The 17,444-nt window shown below is 41.7% G+C and overlaps 1 protein-coding gene across 5 annotated transcripts; it reads left to right on the forward strand.

Moving 5' to 3' along the window:
- Positions 1–211: 211 nt before the first annotated feature.
- Positions 212–17,331, forward strand: LOC146633792 (immunoglobulin lambda-1 light chain-like). 5 transcript variants are annotated; one of them, XM_085351653.1, is made up of 5 exons: positions 839–878; positions 964–1,277; positions 10,872–10,882; positions 16,066–16,100; positions 16,881–17,331. In XM_085351653.1, exons 1-5 carry the CDS (start codon positions 839–841, stop codon positions 17,201–17,203), a joined length of 723 nt encoding a protein of 240 aa, XP_085207779.1. In that variant the 3' UTR covers positions 17,204–17,331. The 5 variants fall into 5 exon arrangements, with proteins under 5 accessions (XP_085207776.1, XP_085207779.1, XP_085207777.1 ...); XM_085351648.1 differs by lacking the exons at positions 839–878; positions 964–1,277; positions 10,872–10,882 and adding exons at positions 4,384–4,423; positions 4,515–4,760; positions 8,036–8,139 and having other exon boundaries at positions 16,067–16,100; XM_085351650.1 differs by lacking the exons at positions 839–878; positions 10,872–10,882 and adding an exon at positions 212–251 and having other exon boundaries at positions 964–1,284; positions 16,062–16,100.
- Positions 17,332–17,444: the final 113 nt, after the last annotated feature.

Genomic DNA, 17,444 nt, shown 5'->3' on the forward strand with positions numbered 1-17,444 from the left:
ATGCTCTTCTGAATATCTTGTCTAAAAAAGATACCTATTAAAAGCACTTGACATTATTTATCAGAAAATATAGAAAATTTAAGACAATTTAACAAAGGAAACAATTCAGAGAGAGAGCGCCATAGCTTCTCCTCCTCCTCGTTGTATTAAATGGCTACTCCAGTACCTCCTCTTCTTATCTTACCGTAAAATCTCAGCTGACATTGACAACATGCTGGTGACTCTCTGTACTCTGATCACTGCTCTAACATGTAAAGAGTCTTATACACCAAATTATACAGCAAGAATTATCAGTCAGTGTGTTTCTCTTGACTCCGTGTCTTCTTGTTGTTTGGAAACATATTGGCACCATGTATATATGTATAGACACATAGTGAGGGAGAAAGGTGACTGAAGAAGAAACACTCAGTGAATCATAGGAATTCCCCAGCTGCCTTGATATATTGCACTATATAAAAAAGGGAGGATTCAGGGTCACCTGATCCAGTCCTAACTATATGCTTTAGCAAAAAGGAAAGTTTCATGTCTAATCTAAAGCAGAGAGATGCATGCAGATAGATATATTCAGAGTGAGTATGAACAAAAGGAAACAAAAAGGTCATTAAAAAAGAAAGAAAGAAAAAAGAATAATGTTGTAATGGGTTGATAGGCGGGAGACCAACACAAATAGACATAAACATAGTAAAGCCAAAAAAATGTTGCATATACATTTTTGAAGCTCCTCCTCTTGTTAGTTGTTTTATAAAATTGCTCCTGCAGCACCTCCCCTCTTCATCCAACAAAAGCAGTACAGTCTGTTTCACAGCTGCAAGTCTATCTTTCGTCAAACAGTGAGAACATGCTGGTGACTCTCTGTGCTCTCATCACTGCATTAACATGTAAACACTTTGACTTATATTGCACACATATATACTAATTTCAAAGTGTTTTTGTCTTGACTGCATGTCTTCTTGTTGTTTGTAGGTGTGAGTGGTGTGACGGTGCTGACACAGAAACCTCCTGTTCTATCAGTGAGGAAAGGAGAGACAGCCACCATGGACTGTAACCTGGGGACTGTAACTAACAGTAATGCTCGTTGGTATAAACAGATTCCAGGAGAAGTTCCTCAGTTTGTGCTGAGGTTTCATCGCAGCTACAGTTCTTCATATTATGGCTCTGGGTTCTCTGCTCCAAAATTCACATCCACTCATCAGTCAACAACAGATTATCGTTTGATCATCAGCAATGTGGAGGAGGGAGACTCTGCAGTCTATTACTGTCATACATGGGACGGCTCTGTTAATGAGCATGTATCACAGTGGTTTACAGTGTGACAAAAACCTCCTCACTGTTACTTCTGCTTTTTGAGATTTACAAATACTGATAACAAAGACATAAGTGAAAGCTCAGTGTACACTCACCACCCACAGAAAGCATTTTTAAATAAATGCTATTTTTATTAACAAACATCAGAAAACAATAATGTTGTTTCACGATATGATTCACTAATACACACAAAAAAGTCAGTCATATATTGCTCTTAAATTAGTTTTGATGAATCAGAAAATTTAAAAATTGAACTAAGTAGGTCAGCATACTGTCTCACATATGAATACTTCATCAACATTTTCACTTGATTGTCTGAAGGTTTTACTCCTGTTGCTTAAAATGACAAATAGTAACAAACAAGAAGAAATCAAATTTCACTGTTTGTTTATTTCAGTATCATTCTGTGACATCAAGCTCTAGGCAGTACATGTTGGTTGATATTTTATATATCTATAATTATATTAATTTGACAATAAAATATGATAAATTACCTTTTAATTAAAAAGGTGCTGTTATTAAGAGAAACTCCAAAAGATTTGAGCGCTGTACTGAGCCCCCAATGTTTAAAGTCTTCCAGTGCACCTGAAACTCCTGTTTCAATGTTACCATTAGTCACAGTAATGGCAGTATTACTTTTTTATATGAGTTTTACCAGCTTCCTTTTATTTCAGATATATAAACTTTACAAAAGAATGGTCCACACTAAACAAAAGCTGAAATCTCTACTTGATTTCATTGAATGATAAGATAAGATAAGATAAGATAAGATAAGATAACCTTTATTAGTCCCACACGTGGGAAATTTGTTTTGTCACAGCAGGAAGTGGACAGTGCAAAAGTTATGACGCAAAAATTAGAATACAATAAGAATAAATACAGTACACAGCTGTACAGAATAGAATAAAATAATATACTATATACAGTAGAATAAAATAGAATAAAAATATACAATAAGATAAAAATAGAATACGAATGCTATATACAACTGAGTAAAAATACAACGATGACAGAAAGGATTATTGCACTTAGTATTATTGCATATGTATGGATGTGTGTGCTTGATCAGTTAAAGTCTTTATTATGGAGTCTGACAGCAGTGGGGAGGAAAGACCTGCGAAATCTCTCCGTCCCACACCGTGGGTGCCGCAGTCTCCCACTGAAGGAGCTGCTCAGTGCTGTCACAGTCTGCTGCATGGGGTGGGAGATGTTGTCCAACAGGGATGACAGCTTAGCCGCCGTTCTCCTGTCACTCACCACCTCCACTGGGTCCAGAGGGCATCCTAGAACAGAGCTGGCCCTTCGGATCACCCTGTTCAGTCTCTTCCTGTCCCCAGCAGAGATGCTGCCGCCCCAGCAGACCACACCATAAAAGATAGCAGAAGCCACCACAGAGTCATAGAAGGTCTTCAGGAGTGGGCCCTCCACCCCAAACGACCTGAGTCTCCGCAGCAGGTACAACCTGCTCTGCCCTTTCCTGTAGAGGGCGTCTGAGTTATGAGTCCAGTCCAGTCTGTTGTTCAGATGAACACCAAGGTACCTGTAGCTGTCCACAGCCTCAATGTCCATACCCTGGATGTTCAGTGGTTGCGGTGGAGAATGCTTGTGCCTGCGGAAGTCTACCACCAGCTCCTTGGTTTTACTGGCGTTGATCTGGAGGTAGTTCAGCTGGCACCAGTCCACAAAGTCTTGAGTCAGTCCTCTGTACTCCTTGTCGTCCCCATCAGTGATGAGGCCGACTATTGCAGAGTCATCAGAGAACTTCTGCAGGAAGCACTGGGTGGAATTGTGGGAGAAGTCTGCAGTGTAGATGGTGAAGAGGAACGGAGCCAGAACCGTTCCCTGTGGGGCCCCCGTACTGCAGACGACCCTGTCCGACACACAGCCCTGAGTCCTCACATACTGTGGTCGGTCGGTGAGGTAGTCCAGGATCCAGGTAGTGAGGTGATGGTCCACTCCAGAGTTCTCCAGCTTGTCCTTCAGAACCGAGGGAAGAATAGTGTTGAAGGCACTGGAGAAATCAAAGAACATGATTCTCACAGTGCTTCCAGCGGTCTCCAGGTGAGCGAGGGAACGATGTAGGAGGTGAATGACGGCATCATCCGCTCCAATGCCAGGCTGGTAGGCAAACTGAAGTGGGTCCAGTGATGAGCTTGTTAGGCGCCGAAGCTGAGCCAGGACCAACCGCTCCAGGGTCTTCATCAGGTGGGATGTCAGAGCCACCGGCCTGTAGCTGTTGAGGTCCTTGGGGCGTGAAGTCTTTGGCACTGGTACAACACAGGAGGTTTTCCAGAGCTGTGGAACTCTTCCCAACCTCAGGCTCAGGTTGAAGAGGTGCTCCATCACCCCACACAGTTGGTCCGCGCAGGACCTGACGACCCTCGAGCTGATGCCATCTGGGCCCGCTGCCTTCTTGCCATTAATCCTCCTCAGTTCCCTCCTAACCTGGGTGGTTGAGAGAGACAGGCTGGAGCCTTGTGTTGAGTGTGTATTGGATGCTGTTGTTGGGGGTGGGGGGGAGTGAGCAGGGTGAATAGAGGAGGTGTGAAGTGTCTGAGGTGTCAGAGGTGGAACAGCAGCAGTGGGGGTGGGTGAGTCTGCAGCCGATGTTGTAGACTGTCTCATGGTTGAATCAAATCTGTTGAAGAAATGATTCAGTTCATTTGCCCACCTCACATCCCTCCCAGGCAGAGAGTTCTGCTGTTTGTGGCCCGAGATGGTTCTGAGGCCTCTCCAGACTTCACCAACGTTGTTTTGCTGAAGCTGGTTCTCCATCTTCTGCCTGTAAATGTGAAGGCTCAATCTAGTGGCAGTGGTAAAAAGATATGTAGTTAAATCAGAAATGATAGATAATTTAATAGAATTTAATAAAGGAAACAATCCAGAAAGAAAGAGATAGAGAGAAGCAGAGAGAGAGAGAGAGAGAGAGAGAGAGACAGACAGAGAGAGAGAGAGAGAGAGAGAGAGAGAGAGAGAGAGAGAGATTCCCTGCTCCTCCTTCTCCTGGTTATATTAAATGGCTCAACCAGCACATTTTTCTTCACATTTTATTGTCAATTCTCAGCTCACATCGACAACATGCTGCTGACTCTCTGTACTCTGATCACTGCATTAACATGTAAAGAGGACTTGTGCGTCCAATTGGACCTCAAGAAAGATTTATTAGTCTGTTTGTTTATCTTGACTCCATGTCTTCTTGTTGTTTGTAGGTGTGAGTGGTGTGACGGTGCTGACACAGAAACCTCCTGTTTTATCAGTGAGGAAAGGAGAGACAGCCACCATGGACTGTAACCTGGGGACTGTTACTGGCAGTAATGCTCGGTGGTATAAACAGGTTCCAGGAGAAGTTCCTCAGTTTGTGCTGAGGTTTTATCATAGCTGGGGTTCTCCAACCTATGGCTCTGGGTTCTCTGCTCCAAAATTCACATCCACTCATCAGTCAACAACAGATTATCGTTTGATCAGAATCAGAATCAGAATCAGAATAGGTTTATTGCCAGATGTTGAGGTTTACAACATTAGGAAATTGCTGCGGTGCTTCAGTGCAGACAATAAGAATTAAAGTGCTATGTAGAAAGAAAGATATGTGCATGAGATATACATGAGATATATACATGAGAATAAGAATTATGAGTGCTACGTAGAAAGATATATACATGAGTGCAGGTGGTGATCAGTGCCAAACATGAAATGATGCAGTTACACAGCGTAGGGTCATATGTTAGTGGCGGGGACAATCATGTGGTTATTGTTCATGTGTCCAACAGCAGAGGGGAAGAAACTGTTCTTGTGGCGAGAGGTTCTGGTGCGAATGGACCGGAGCCTCCTGCCTGAGGGGAGCAGGTCAAACAGACTGTGTCCAGGGTGAGAAGGGTCAGCTGAGATCCGGGCTGCACGCCGCAGTGTCCTGGAGGTGTACAGGTCCTGCAGAGATGGGAGTCTGCAGCCAATCACCTTCTCAGCAGAGCGCACAACACGCTGCAGTCTCTGTTTGTCCCTGATAGTGGCTCCAGCGTACCACACGGTGATGGAGGAGGTGAGGATGGACTCGATGATTGCAGTGTAGAATTGCATCATCGTCCGTGTTGGCAGGTTGAATTTCTTCAGCTGCCTCAGGAAGTACATCCTCTGCTGGGCTTTCTTGATGACGGAGGTGATGGTGGGCTCCCACTTCAGGTCCTGGGTGATGGTGGTACCCAGGAAGCGGAATGAGTCCACAGAGGTGATGGGGGTGTCAGTCAGGATGATGGGGGGGAGTGGGGCTGTGTGCTTCCTGAAGTCCACAATAATCTCCACTGTCTTCTGGGCATTCAGCACCAGGTTGTTGTGGCTGCACCAAGACACCAGACGTTCAACCTCTCTCCTGTAGGCAGACTCGTCCCCGTCCGAGATGAGCCCAATGACGGTGGTGTCATCTGCGAACTTGATTAGCTTGACAGACTGGTGGGTGGAGGTGCAGCAGTTGGTGTACAGGGAGAAGAGCAGAGGAGAAAGAACACAGCCCTGAGGGGAGCCGGTGCTGATGGTCCGGGAGTCCGAGACATTCTTTCCCAGCCTCACGTGCTGCTTCCTGTCCGTCAGGAAGTCAGTGATCCACCGGCAGATGGGATCAGGCACATTCATCTGGGAAAGCTTGTCTCGGAGATGGTCTGGAAGGATGGTGTTGAAGGCAGAGCTGAAGTCCACAAACAGGATCCTGGCGTAGGTTCCTGGGGAGTCCAGATGCTGCAGGATGAAGTGTAGGGCCATGTTGATGGCGTCGTCTACAGACCTGTTGGCTCTATATGCAAACTGCAGGGGGTCCAGGAGGGGGGCCGTGAGGGTCTTGAGATGGGAGAGAACTAGGCGCTCAAATGACTTCATGACCACAGATGTCAGAGCCACGGGTCTGTAGTCATTTAGTCCAGTGATCCTAGGTTTCTTGGGGACAGGGATTATGGTAGAGGACTTGAAGCAGGCAGGCACATGACATGCCTGCAGTGAGGAGTTGAAGATGCCAGAAAACACTGGGGCCAGCTCGTTTGCACAGTGTCTGAGGGTGGCAGGAGACACATCGTCTGGGCCGGGAGCTTTCCGAGCATTCAGACTCCTAAACTGCTTCCTCACATCTGCTTCATGAATATGAAGAGTTGTGGTCGGAGGAGGTGGTGTGAAATCCTCTTTTGTGTGGGGTGAGGGGGCGGGTGTTGCAGGTGAACAGTTTGAAGGTGGTGATGGCTCTATGGAGGGGGGGGGAGGGGGGGGGGGAATGAGTGTCCAAAGTGCCTCTATTGTTGGGGTCGTTGGAGGTGTGAAGGCTGCCTGATGGCTCGTCAAAACGGCAGTAGAAGTTGTTAAGGGTGTTGGCTAAGAGCAAGTCATCAGTGGAGTGGGGGGTTTTAGGCTTGTAGTTTGTAATATTCCTAAAACCTTTCCACACAGAGGCCGAGTCATTCTCTGAGATCTGCTGCTGCATCTTCTCAGAGTGCTGATGTTTAGCAATGTCCACTTCTTTAGTGAACCTGTGCTTGGCCTCTCTGTAGCAGTCCCTGTCTCCGCTTCTGAACGCCTTACTCTTTTCCAGCCACAGCTTTTTGAGTTTAGGAGTAAACCAGGGTTTGTCATTGTTATAACTCACCCTGGTGCGTGATGGCACAATGCTGTCCTCACAGAAGTGGATATAGGAGGTGACAGTGTCCGTAAACTCGTCCAAGCTGTTAGAAGCAGCCTTCATTGTGTCCCAGTCTGTGGTCTCCAAACACGTGCGAAGCTCCTCCACAGCCTCGTTGCTCCACAGTTTTTTAGTCCTCACGACAGGTTTGGAGAGCTTCAGCCTCTGTCTGTACGCGGGGATTAGGTGGATCATGACGTGGTCAGAAAGTCCGAGTGAAGCGCGGGGCACCGCGCGATAGGCCCCGCTGATCGTGCTGTAGCAGTGGTCTAATGTCCTCTCCTCTCTGGTCGGGCATTTAATATACTGCTTATATTTTGGAAGCTCATGGCTCAGATTGGCTTTGTTAAAGTCCCCAAGAGCAATGATGAGAGAGTCCGGGAATGTCCGCTCCGTGTGGAGAATCTGCTCCGCGAGTGCGCACTGAGCTGCCTGCGCATCTGCGTCTGGCGGGATGTAAACAGCGGCCAGGATGAATGAAGCAAACTCCCGCGGAGAATAAAACGGTTTGCAGTGAATAAAAAGATATTCCAGAGAGGGAGCGCAGTGCTGAGCAATCACTGTTACATCTGTGCACCAGCCACTATTGATGTAGAAGCAGACACCTCCACCTTTGGTTTTACCGGAGAGAGCGGCCTGCCGGTCCGCGCGCAGCAGATGAAAGCCCTCCAGCTTGAGCGCGCAGTCCGGGATGTCCTCACTGAGCCACGACTCCGTAAAACATAAGACACAGGAGGAGGCAAAGTCTTTGTTCATGCTTCTCATCAGGGCCAGTTCGTCTATCTTATTCCAGAGTGAGCGTACATTAGAAAGGAAGATCCCAGGAAGGGCCGTTCTCAGTCCGCGTTTCCTCAAACGCACGAGTACGCCGGCTCGCTTACCTCTCTTTCGACGTCTCACTTTCCTGATCAGAGTCAGCAGTAAATCTGCCGCAGATGCGACAAATATTGGAAATAAATCCACAGGCGTTGTAGTCCTGCAGTTAAGGAGCTCTTCTCTGGTGTAAGAATATCCAGAGGAGTGCCCAGACACAGAAGAAATGCACAAAAACAAGACAAAAGTAACGCACTGAAGCACCAGGGCATCCATACGCGGCGCCATCTTGGTTGATCATCAGCAAAGTGGAGGAGGGAGACTCTGCAGTCTATTACTGTAAGACACATGACAACTCTGTTGATGAGTTCGTATCACAGTGATTTATACTGTGACAAAAACCTCCTCACTGTTACTTCTCCCTTTTTGGATTTTTACACATACTGATAACTAAGACAGTGTATACTCACCACCTAAAGAAAGTATTATTAAATAAATGTTATTTTTATTGACAAACATCAGACTGCACTAACGTTGTTCCACCATATGATTAACTAATATATTTTATATGAACATTTTTTATGTCAGACATGTAAAAATGATTATGAACCAGAAACACTGATGATATGAGTTATAGTTATTGTTTTGAAGACTCATCTGAATAAACTAGGAATATAATGTGACTGACATTATAATGCTCAAATTTGAAGGTGGAAACACTTATATATTTCTCTTGCTTTTTATACTCACTGTCAACAGTTTCTAAGTTATCATATTTGCAAACAACCATTCATTCCTGTTTTTGTGATATTTAGTCAGTTATGAGATGTCACTACACGGTTTTGACAAATCTTCTTTTTACCTTAGAATTCCAAAATAATAAAGGATGGCTGAAATTACTTGACTGGCACATACTGAGAACCTTTCTGTCATGTGTGGCTGTGTGGCAGGCAGAATGAAGGATCCAAATTAATGAATCACAAGAAACCAATGAATGTACAGGGAGCACATAGGGTAATGATACAACAACTGCAATAAAAAACAACAACAACACAGGGTTTAAATATAACAGGGAGTAGCGAGGGAATGGGAAGGGAAACACAGGTGGACTAATCTGACATAACAAGACGGGGAGGAAGCGAGACTGAAAACACTGAACGCAGGACATAAGACCGCCAAAGTAAAACAGGAAATACAAATAAGGCACGGAGACTTACAGACAGATAAGGAGACATGGCTGACAGGGAAAAGTGAACATGGAGCACAGAGAGAAGAGTAACTAAACATGAAACGTGGAACACGGGGAAGGGAAGGTAACAGAAACCCAAGGACTATAACTAAGAATGTAACATAAGCAGAAAACAATAACGGGAATAAAACCGACAAATCAAAACATAACTAATCAGAATCAGCATACTTTATTAATCCCTAGGGAACTTATATAATTGTATAACTAATCAAACTAATCAAAAACACAGCACGCTGGCTTCCAGACCCAGTAGCATGATACTTTCAGCTTTAAAATCTAACCATGATTGATTTTATATCTGTATGAAATCAGAGAGTTAAAGTGTGAGATAATAAATCTTATCCACTGCTTCAGCGTAGTCTTATGAATAACAAGTTACAAATGTACTGTGTGATGCAGATGTGGATAAAGACATGAGAAAAACTGCGTTGCTCACATCTCAATCTGATTTGGACTTAAAAAAAAAAAGAAAAAGAAAAACAAACTTCAGTTCAGTTCAGTTCAGTTCATTTTTATTTCAAACATTTCAAACATGTGCCTTCACAATCATTACAAAATATCATTCCATTATTTGTTTGAAAAGGAGTAGGCTGAAGTATTTATTTATTTGTCCCTACCCCCTCAAGTTTTACCTCTCATTCATTTAATTTTCTTTTGTCTTAAATTAAACAAACAACATATGAAACATATGAAGTAAAACAAAACATAACATACATAAATCAAAAACAAGAAATTAGCAAGCCCCACCACAGTATAGTTTCTTTCATATGAAAAATACAGAATGTGTATATTTGCAGATACACAAGTTATGGAAAAACAACAAAACAAAACAAAACAAAAAAAACAAAAAAGAACCGCAACACCATTACCAGCAACATTACCATCCTGGGTTAACCCCGTTTTCTTCATTCTTATACTTATTTAAAATTAGGTTTTTATATTTTACTTTAAACTGTTTTATGTTTTGACTGTCTTTTATTTCTTCTGTTAGACTGTTCCATAATTTAACTCCTGCAATTGAGATTGACATAGTTCTTAAAGTTGTTCTAGCACTTTGTATTTTTAAATTCCATTTCCCTCTTAAGTTATACCCACCTTCTCTTTCTATGAACAATTTACAGATTTCTTTGGGAAGCAATTTATTTCTGACTTTATACATTATTTGCGCTGTTTTAAGCTTCACCAAGTCTTGGAATTTAATAGCTTGCATTTTGACAAAGAGTGCATTTGTATGGTCCCTGTACCCTACATTATTTATTAATCTAATGGCCCTTTTCTGTATTATAGTTATTGTTTGTGTGTTACTTTTGTATGTGTTTCCCCAGACCTCTACACAGTAGCTCATATATGGCAGTAGTAAAGCACAGTATAAAATGTGCAGTGCTTTCTGATCCAACATATGCTTTGCTTTTCCCAGGACGGCAATGCCCCGTGCCAATTTCCCCCGAACATACAGTGGGGCAAAAAAGTATTTAGTCAGCCACCGATTGTGCAAGTTCCCCCACTTAAAATGATGACAAAGGTCAGTAATTTGCACCAGAGGTACACTTCAACTGTGAGAGACAGAATGTGAAAAAAAAAATCCATGAATCCACATGGTAGGATTTGTAAAGAATTTATTCGTAAATTAGGGTGGAAAATAAGTATTTGGTCACCTCAAACAAGGAAAATCTCTGGCTCTCACAGACCTGTAACGTCTTCTGTAAGAAGTTTTTCTGTCCCCCACTCGTTACCTGTATGAATGGCACTTGTTTGAACTCATCATCTGTATAAAAGACACCTGTCCACAGCCTCAAACAGTCAGACTCCAAACTCCGCCATGGCCAAGACCAAAGAGCTTTCGAAGGACACCAGGAAAAATATTGTAGACGTGCACCAGACTGGGAAGAGTGAATCTACAATAGGCAAGCAGCTTGGTGTGAAAAAATCAACTGTGGGAGCAATCATCAGAAAATGGAAGACATACAAGACCACTGATAATCTCCCTCGATCTGGGGCTCCACGCAAGATCTCATCCCGTGGGGTCAAAATGATCATGAGAACGGTGAGCAAAGATCCCAGAACCCCACGGGGGGACCTGGTGAATGACCTGCAGAGAGCTGGGACCAAAGTAACAAAGGTCACCATCAGTAACACACTACAACGGCAGGGAATCAAATCCCGCAGTGCCAGACGTGTCCCGCTGCTGAAGCCAGTGCATGTCCAGGCCCGTCTGAAGTTTGCCAGAGAGCACATGGATGATACAGCAGAGGATTGGGAGAATGTCATGTGGTCAGATGAAACCAAAGTAGAACTTTTTGGTATAAACTCAACTCGTCGTGTTTGGAGGAAGAAGAATACTGAGTTGCATCCCAAGAACACCATACCTACTGTGAAGCATGGGGGTGGAAACATCATGCTATGGGGCTGTTTTTCTGCCAAGGGGACAGGACGACTGATCCGTGTTAAGGACAGAATGAATGGGGCCATGTATCGTGAGATTTTGAGCCAAAACCTCCTTCCATCAGTGAGAACTTTGAAGATGAAACGAGGCTGGGTCTTCCAACATGACAATGATCCGAAACACACCGCCCGGGCAACAAAGGAGTGGCTCCGTAAGAAGCATTTGAAAGTCCTGGAGTGGCCTAGCCAGTCTCCAGACCTCAACCCCATAGAAAATCTGTGGCGGGAGTTGAAAGTCCGTGTTGCTCGGCGACAGCCCCAAAACATCACTGCTCTCGAGAAGATCTGCATGGAGGAATGGGCCAAAATACCAGCTACTGTGTGTGCAAACCTGGTAAAGACCTATAGTAAACGTTTGACCTCTGTTATTGCCAACAAAGGTTATGTTACAAAGTATTGAGTTGTATTTTTGTTATTGACCAAATACTTATTTTCCACCCTGATTTACGAATAAATTCTTTACAAATCCTACCATGTGGATTCATGGATTTTTTTTCACATTCTGTCTCTCACAGTTGAAGTGTACCTCTGGTGCAAATTACTGACCTCTGTCATCATTTTAGGTGGGGAACTTGCACAATCTGTGGCTGACTAAATACTTTTTTGCCCCACTGTAAGTAATGTGTGGCTTCCAACAGAGCTTGTGGTCAATGATCACCCCAAGAAATTTTATTTCATTTACTCTTTCTAAATATACATTGTCAACACATATTTCTACTTCGATGTTTTTCTTTTGGTTTCCAAACAACATAAATTTGGTTTTATCTAGATTCAATGATAATTTATTTATATCAAACCACTTCTTTAATATCGTTAATTCCTGTGTGATCATTTCCAAAACCTGTGGCAATTCCCCACCTGCACACAGTATATTTGTGTCATCTGCAAATATTACAAACTTTAAAATCTCCGATACTCTGCAGATATCATTTAAGTACATAATAAACATTTTTGGACCCAGTACTGAACCTTGAGGTACTCCACAAGCTATATCCATCAAATTAGATTTATATTCATTTATTTGTACATATTGTTGCCTATTCCCTACATAGCTTTTTAACCATTCCAAAACCACTCCCCTAAACCCGTACTTTTCCAGTTTTTTTAATAGAATTTCATGATTAACAGTATCAAACGCCTTCTTTAGATCTAAGAAAACTCCGAGCGCATACCTCTTATTATCCATACATTCCGTTATCTTTTCCATTAAATCTATCAGTGCCAAAGCTGTTGATCTGTTGTTTCTGAACCCATACTGACTATCTGTCATTAATTCATATTTTTCCACAAAACTGTCAAATCTTTTTATGAAGAGTTTTTCCAGTATCTTAGAGAACTGGGAGAGTATTGACACTGGTCTATAGTTTGTAAAATGATGTCTTTCACCGGTTTTGTAAATGGGAATAACTTTAGCAACTTTCATTTTTTGTGGAAAAACTCCTTTTTGAAACGACAAGTTGAATATATATTTTAATGGTTTTACGATACCATCAATAACTGTCTTTACCGTTACCATATCAATATCATTCCAGTCTGTACTGGTTTTGTTCTTAAGTCCTCTAACCATGTCATAAATCTCTTTCTCTTCCACTGCTCTTAAAAACATTGAGCTACTATTCCTTTCAATATTTTCACCAGTGTCCCTTTCTATTCCATCAACCTTTATTTCTTCTGCCAGTTTTGGCCCTATGTTTACGAAGAATTCATTAAAGCCATTTACTATCTCCTCCATGTTATTAATACTTCTTGTCCCTTCTATAAAGTACCCAGGGTAATCATTATTCCTTGATTCATTTTTGATTATTCTGTTTAATACATTCCATATATCTCTTGTGTTATCTTTATTGTGTTCTAACCTTTTAATGTAATACTCTCTTTTACAGGATCTCATTATATTAGTTAATTTATTTTTGTAAGTTTTATACTTCATTTCAGTTTCTATTGTTCTCTTTTTTATGAATTCTCGATATAAGGTATTCTTTTTTTTGCTGGCATTTTGTAGTCCTTTTGTCATCCATGGTCTTCCTGCATAGTTGTGTTTCCTATTGATTTCAATTACTGGGCAGTTTTTATCAAGTAATGTGTTAAATGTTCTTAAAAATCCTTCGTAAGCTTTATTAACTTCTGTTTGTTCATATACAATATTCCAATCTTGCTTTAAAAGTTCATTTCTAAGACAATTTAAGGTCTTCTCTGTTCTTATTCTTTTGTAAATAATCTTATGTCCATCGTTGTTCACTTTATAATGGCATTTATAAGATGCAAAGACTGGTAAATGGTCACTTATATCATTGATTAACAGCCCACTTTTTATCTTTCCTTCTATTATATTTGTAAATATATTATCTAATAGAGTTGCACAATGAGATGTTATTCTGGTCGGTCTTGTTATCAGTGGAAATAAACCGATGCTGTACATGGAATCAATAAATTCTTCTGTACTCTTATTATGATTTGGATTCAATAAGTCAATATTAAAGTCCCCACAAATAAACATTCTTTTGTGATTTATATTTGTAAATAAGTCCTCCATATTATCCTTAAATATCTCAATCTTAGATCCTGGTGTTCTATATATACAACTGACAATTAGGTTTTTCCTTTTTTCTATAATTATTTCCACTGATAAACATTCCATCACTCCATCAATAACAGTTGTCATTCTTCCCATTCTTTTGTACTTTAGGTTTTTATCAATGTAAAGTGCCACCCCACCTCCTTTCTTGTTGATCCTGTCTACATGAAGGAATTCATATCCATTTATTTTAAAGTCTTCTTCTTTTCCAGGAGTTATCCAGGTCTCCGATATGGCTATCACATTGAATGGCTGTTCAAACTGTGTTATGTAGTCTTTGATGGATTGAAAGTTTGCATATAAGCTTCGACTATTAAAGTGAACCATTGTTATACCCTGTTCTACCTTGAATTCCTTTTTAAGTTGCTCATTTGTATAATAATTGCATTCATTTGTCTTATTGTTAAAGAAATTACAATCAGGATCTATGTTGCTGTCATACATCAATGTCTTATTTTCAATATCTATATGAGTTGTTAGTTGAAAATTGTCAGACATCTGCGTTGGTTGTGCACTTGGACGGTCACATCATATTTAGCACTGCTTTGCATTTATCGGTTATATTTTTCTAGTTCCGTCATCTCTTTGATGACTAGAACCTTAGCCTGCTCTGGTGTTCCATTTAACTTAATGAATATTTTACAGTCTGACGTCCAAGTTGACTGTATTTTCTTCTGTTTTCTTAATATTCTTGCTTGTCTTGCAATGTCTGCATTTTTCTTGATTAGGTGTTCATTTAAATAAACATTTGTACCTTTTAGCTTTCTTCCTTGCTTGAGCAGTTCTTTTTTCTGTTTTCTATTAACAAAACGAATGATAATGGCAGGTATTTGATTTTTTCTCGGAAGAGGATGGCATCCCTCAATATTTTTACTGTCCATTTCTATACCTTTGCTTTTAAAGAAGGCCATTACCTGCTCTTCCAAAGAGCGTAGCTCTTGCTCGGGTGGCTCCCCTCTCTCTGCTGCTGCTACCCGTGCGTATGTCTGATGCTTGGTTTCCAGTCCTGTCACTATCACATCATTTACTCTTGAATATTGTTCCAGATCTGACACCCGTCCTTCCAGCATAGCAATCTTCTTGTCCTTTTCCTCGCTCTGCCTTCTTAGTTCTTTAATATCATCCATTAAATTGAGTATCAGTTTTTGTTGTTTTGAAATTGTTGTTATTTCTTCAGACATAAAGTTTAGGGATTTCTTTATGTCCTCCAGTTCCTCCTCATTAACGTTGCTCCTCTTAGGCAGCATCTTAACGCTCCTGGGCCTGGTGGAGCAGGAGGATCCTGGGCCTAGTGGCTGCTGGAAGAGCCTGGGCCTGGTGGCTGTTGGAGGATCCTGGGCCTGGTGGAGCAGGAGGATCCTGGGCCTAGTGGCTGCTGGAAGAGCCTGGGCCTGGTGGCTGCTGGAGGATCCTGGGCCTGGTGGAGCAGGAGGATCCTGGGCCTAGTGGCTGCTGGAAGAGCCTGGGCCTGGTGGCTGCTGGAAGAGCCTGGGCCTGGTGGCTGCTGCAGGATCCTGGGCCTGGTGGCTGCTGGAAGAGCCTGGGCCTGGTGGCTGCTGGAGGATCCTGGGCCTGGTGGAGCAGGAGGATCCTGGGCCTAGTGGCTGCTGGAAGAGCCTGGGCCTGGTGGCTGCTGGAAGAGCCTGGGCCTGGTGGCTGCTGCAGGATCCTTAGCTTAGATTTGCTCTCAGAGTCTCGAGCTGCTGACCGTTAAAGTCAGGCCTTTTTACCTCCCGAGGGAGTTCAGCTCAGTTCTCCTCTCAGCTGTTTACATTCCCCCACACGCTGATAAAGCTACTGCTATGGACAAACTGTATGACATCATTACTGGACTTGAAAACTTGAATGTGACAGTAAAGTAAAAGCTCAGTCATTCAACGTGTTATGAAATATAAGCAGACTGATGAGGGGAAAATAAAGATGACAGATGACAGTGAAAGTTGGCCTCAGCAGGATGTTTCAGTTCCTCTCCCCTCATCAGTGACAGTCAGGAGGTTTTTGTACAGCCATGTATACAAACTGAATCACTGTGGTATTTGGACAAGGCACCAAGCTGATTGTGACAAGTAAGTACTTTTAAACTGATTATAAAGTGGGAGAGATTTTCTTAATATTATTCAGTGTTTATGTTTTGATATCTTATGTTTCAGATTTTTAATCATTAATTATCAATATTCTAATGAGCCTTCAAATACAAGATTCTTCTTCAATTCGTTTCCTGAAAAAGCCTCTTAGATGAGTTTTGAAATGCAAACTTTGATGAGACATTGTTTAAAGACAAAATGAGAGAATAATTCAGTCTTGATTAGTAGTAACTAATCTAAAAGTCAAATCTCAAAAAGGCAAAACACTAAATTAAAGTTAACATTCTGATCTTAATCTGGTTCAGTTTTAGAGCTAACTGTATTCTGTTTAACGTTTATCATAGATGGTATTGTTTCATTTCACACTAAAGAGTTTCAGACTAAAAAATACTGACTGATGTAAATGTTTATTATGTGTTTGAAATGTAACATTTCTATTGCTTTAGATACTATTTATTTATAGTTTTACTGGAAGATATTAGTTATATTTTATAGTAAATTGCTTCATGATGATGTTGTAGGACATAACCTGAAATGGTTCTCTTGTTTGTGTGTTTGTACATGAAATCTCAGCTGCTATAAAGGACTGGTTCTAATTTAGCAGATGCGATATTTTTCATGGCTACAATAAGTTATCATTTATAATAACAGATAGATTATATTCATCCACTGCTGTCTCTTACACAGTTCTTTTCTTAAAAACTTTTCTAGTATTTAATTGATTTATTTCAATGTTTCTGAATGTCTTTCATGTATTTTCAGGCTCCAGCCTCCCTCCTCCTGTCCTGACAGTCTTCCCTCCGTCCAGTGCTGAGCTCCAGTCCAACACAGCTTCTCTGGTCTGTCTGTCCAGTCAGTCTGTGCCTTTTGTAGATGTGAGCTGGTTGGCTGCTGGGAGTCCAGTGAGCAGTGGGATCTCTACCAGCACTGCTGTTCAGAGACCAGACCAGACTTACCAAACCAGCAGCTCTCTGACCATCCAGACATCAGACTGGAACATGGATAAGGTTTATACATGTAAAGTGTCTTCGGGCTCACAGACTTCAGAGAAAACCATCAAGAAGTCAGAATGTCCCACTGAGTAGTAGAAGGGTCAGAATCAGCATTTAACATCTATCTGGCTCTTTAATGCTCCTGGCATTTGTTTAGTGCTCATTTTCATGTTATAAAATACTAGCAGTTACTGTTGTGACTGTTTGATTTATGTGCTCTACTGGCCTTTGCTATATGTTTATTCAGCAAAATAATAATAAAAAAATATTGTAACAAAATGATTGATGTGCATCCTGCATTTCCCCTTTTTATCATATTTCTTGTTCTAGTTTA

The sequence above is a fragment of the Diplotaxodon limnothrissa genome, linkage group LG4 (genome assembly GCF_057381915.1).
Source record: "Diplotaxodon limnothrissa isolate DT_005_m linkage group LG4, D_limnothrissa_male_GT1.1, whole genome shotgun sequence".
In the NCBI taxonomy this organism is placed as follows: Eukaryota; Metazoa; Chordata; class Actinopteri; order Cichliformes; family Cichlidae; genus Diplotaxodon; species Diplotaxodon limnothrissa.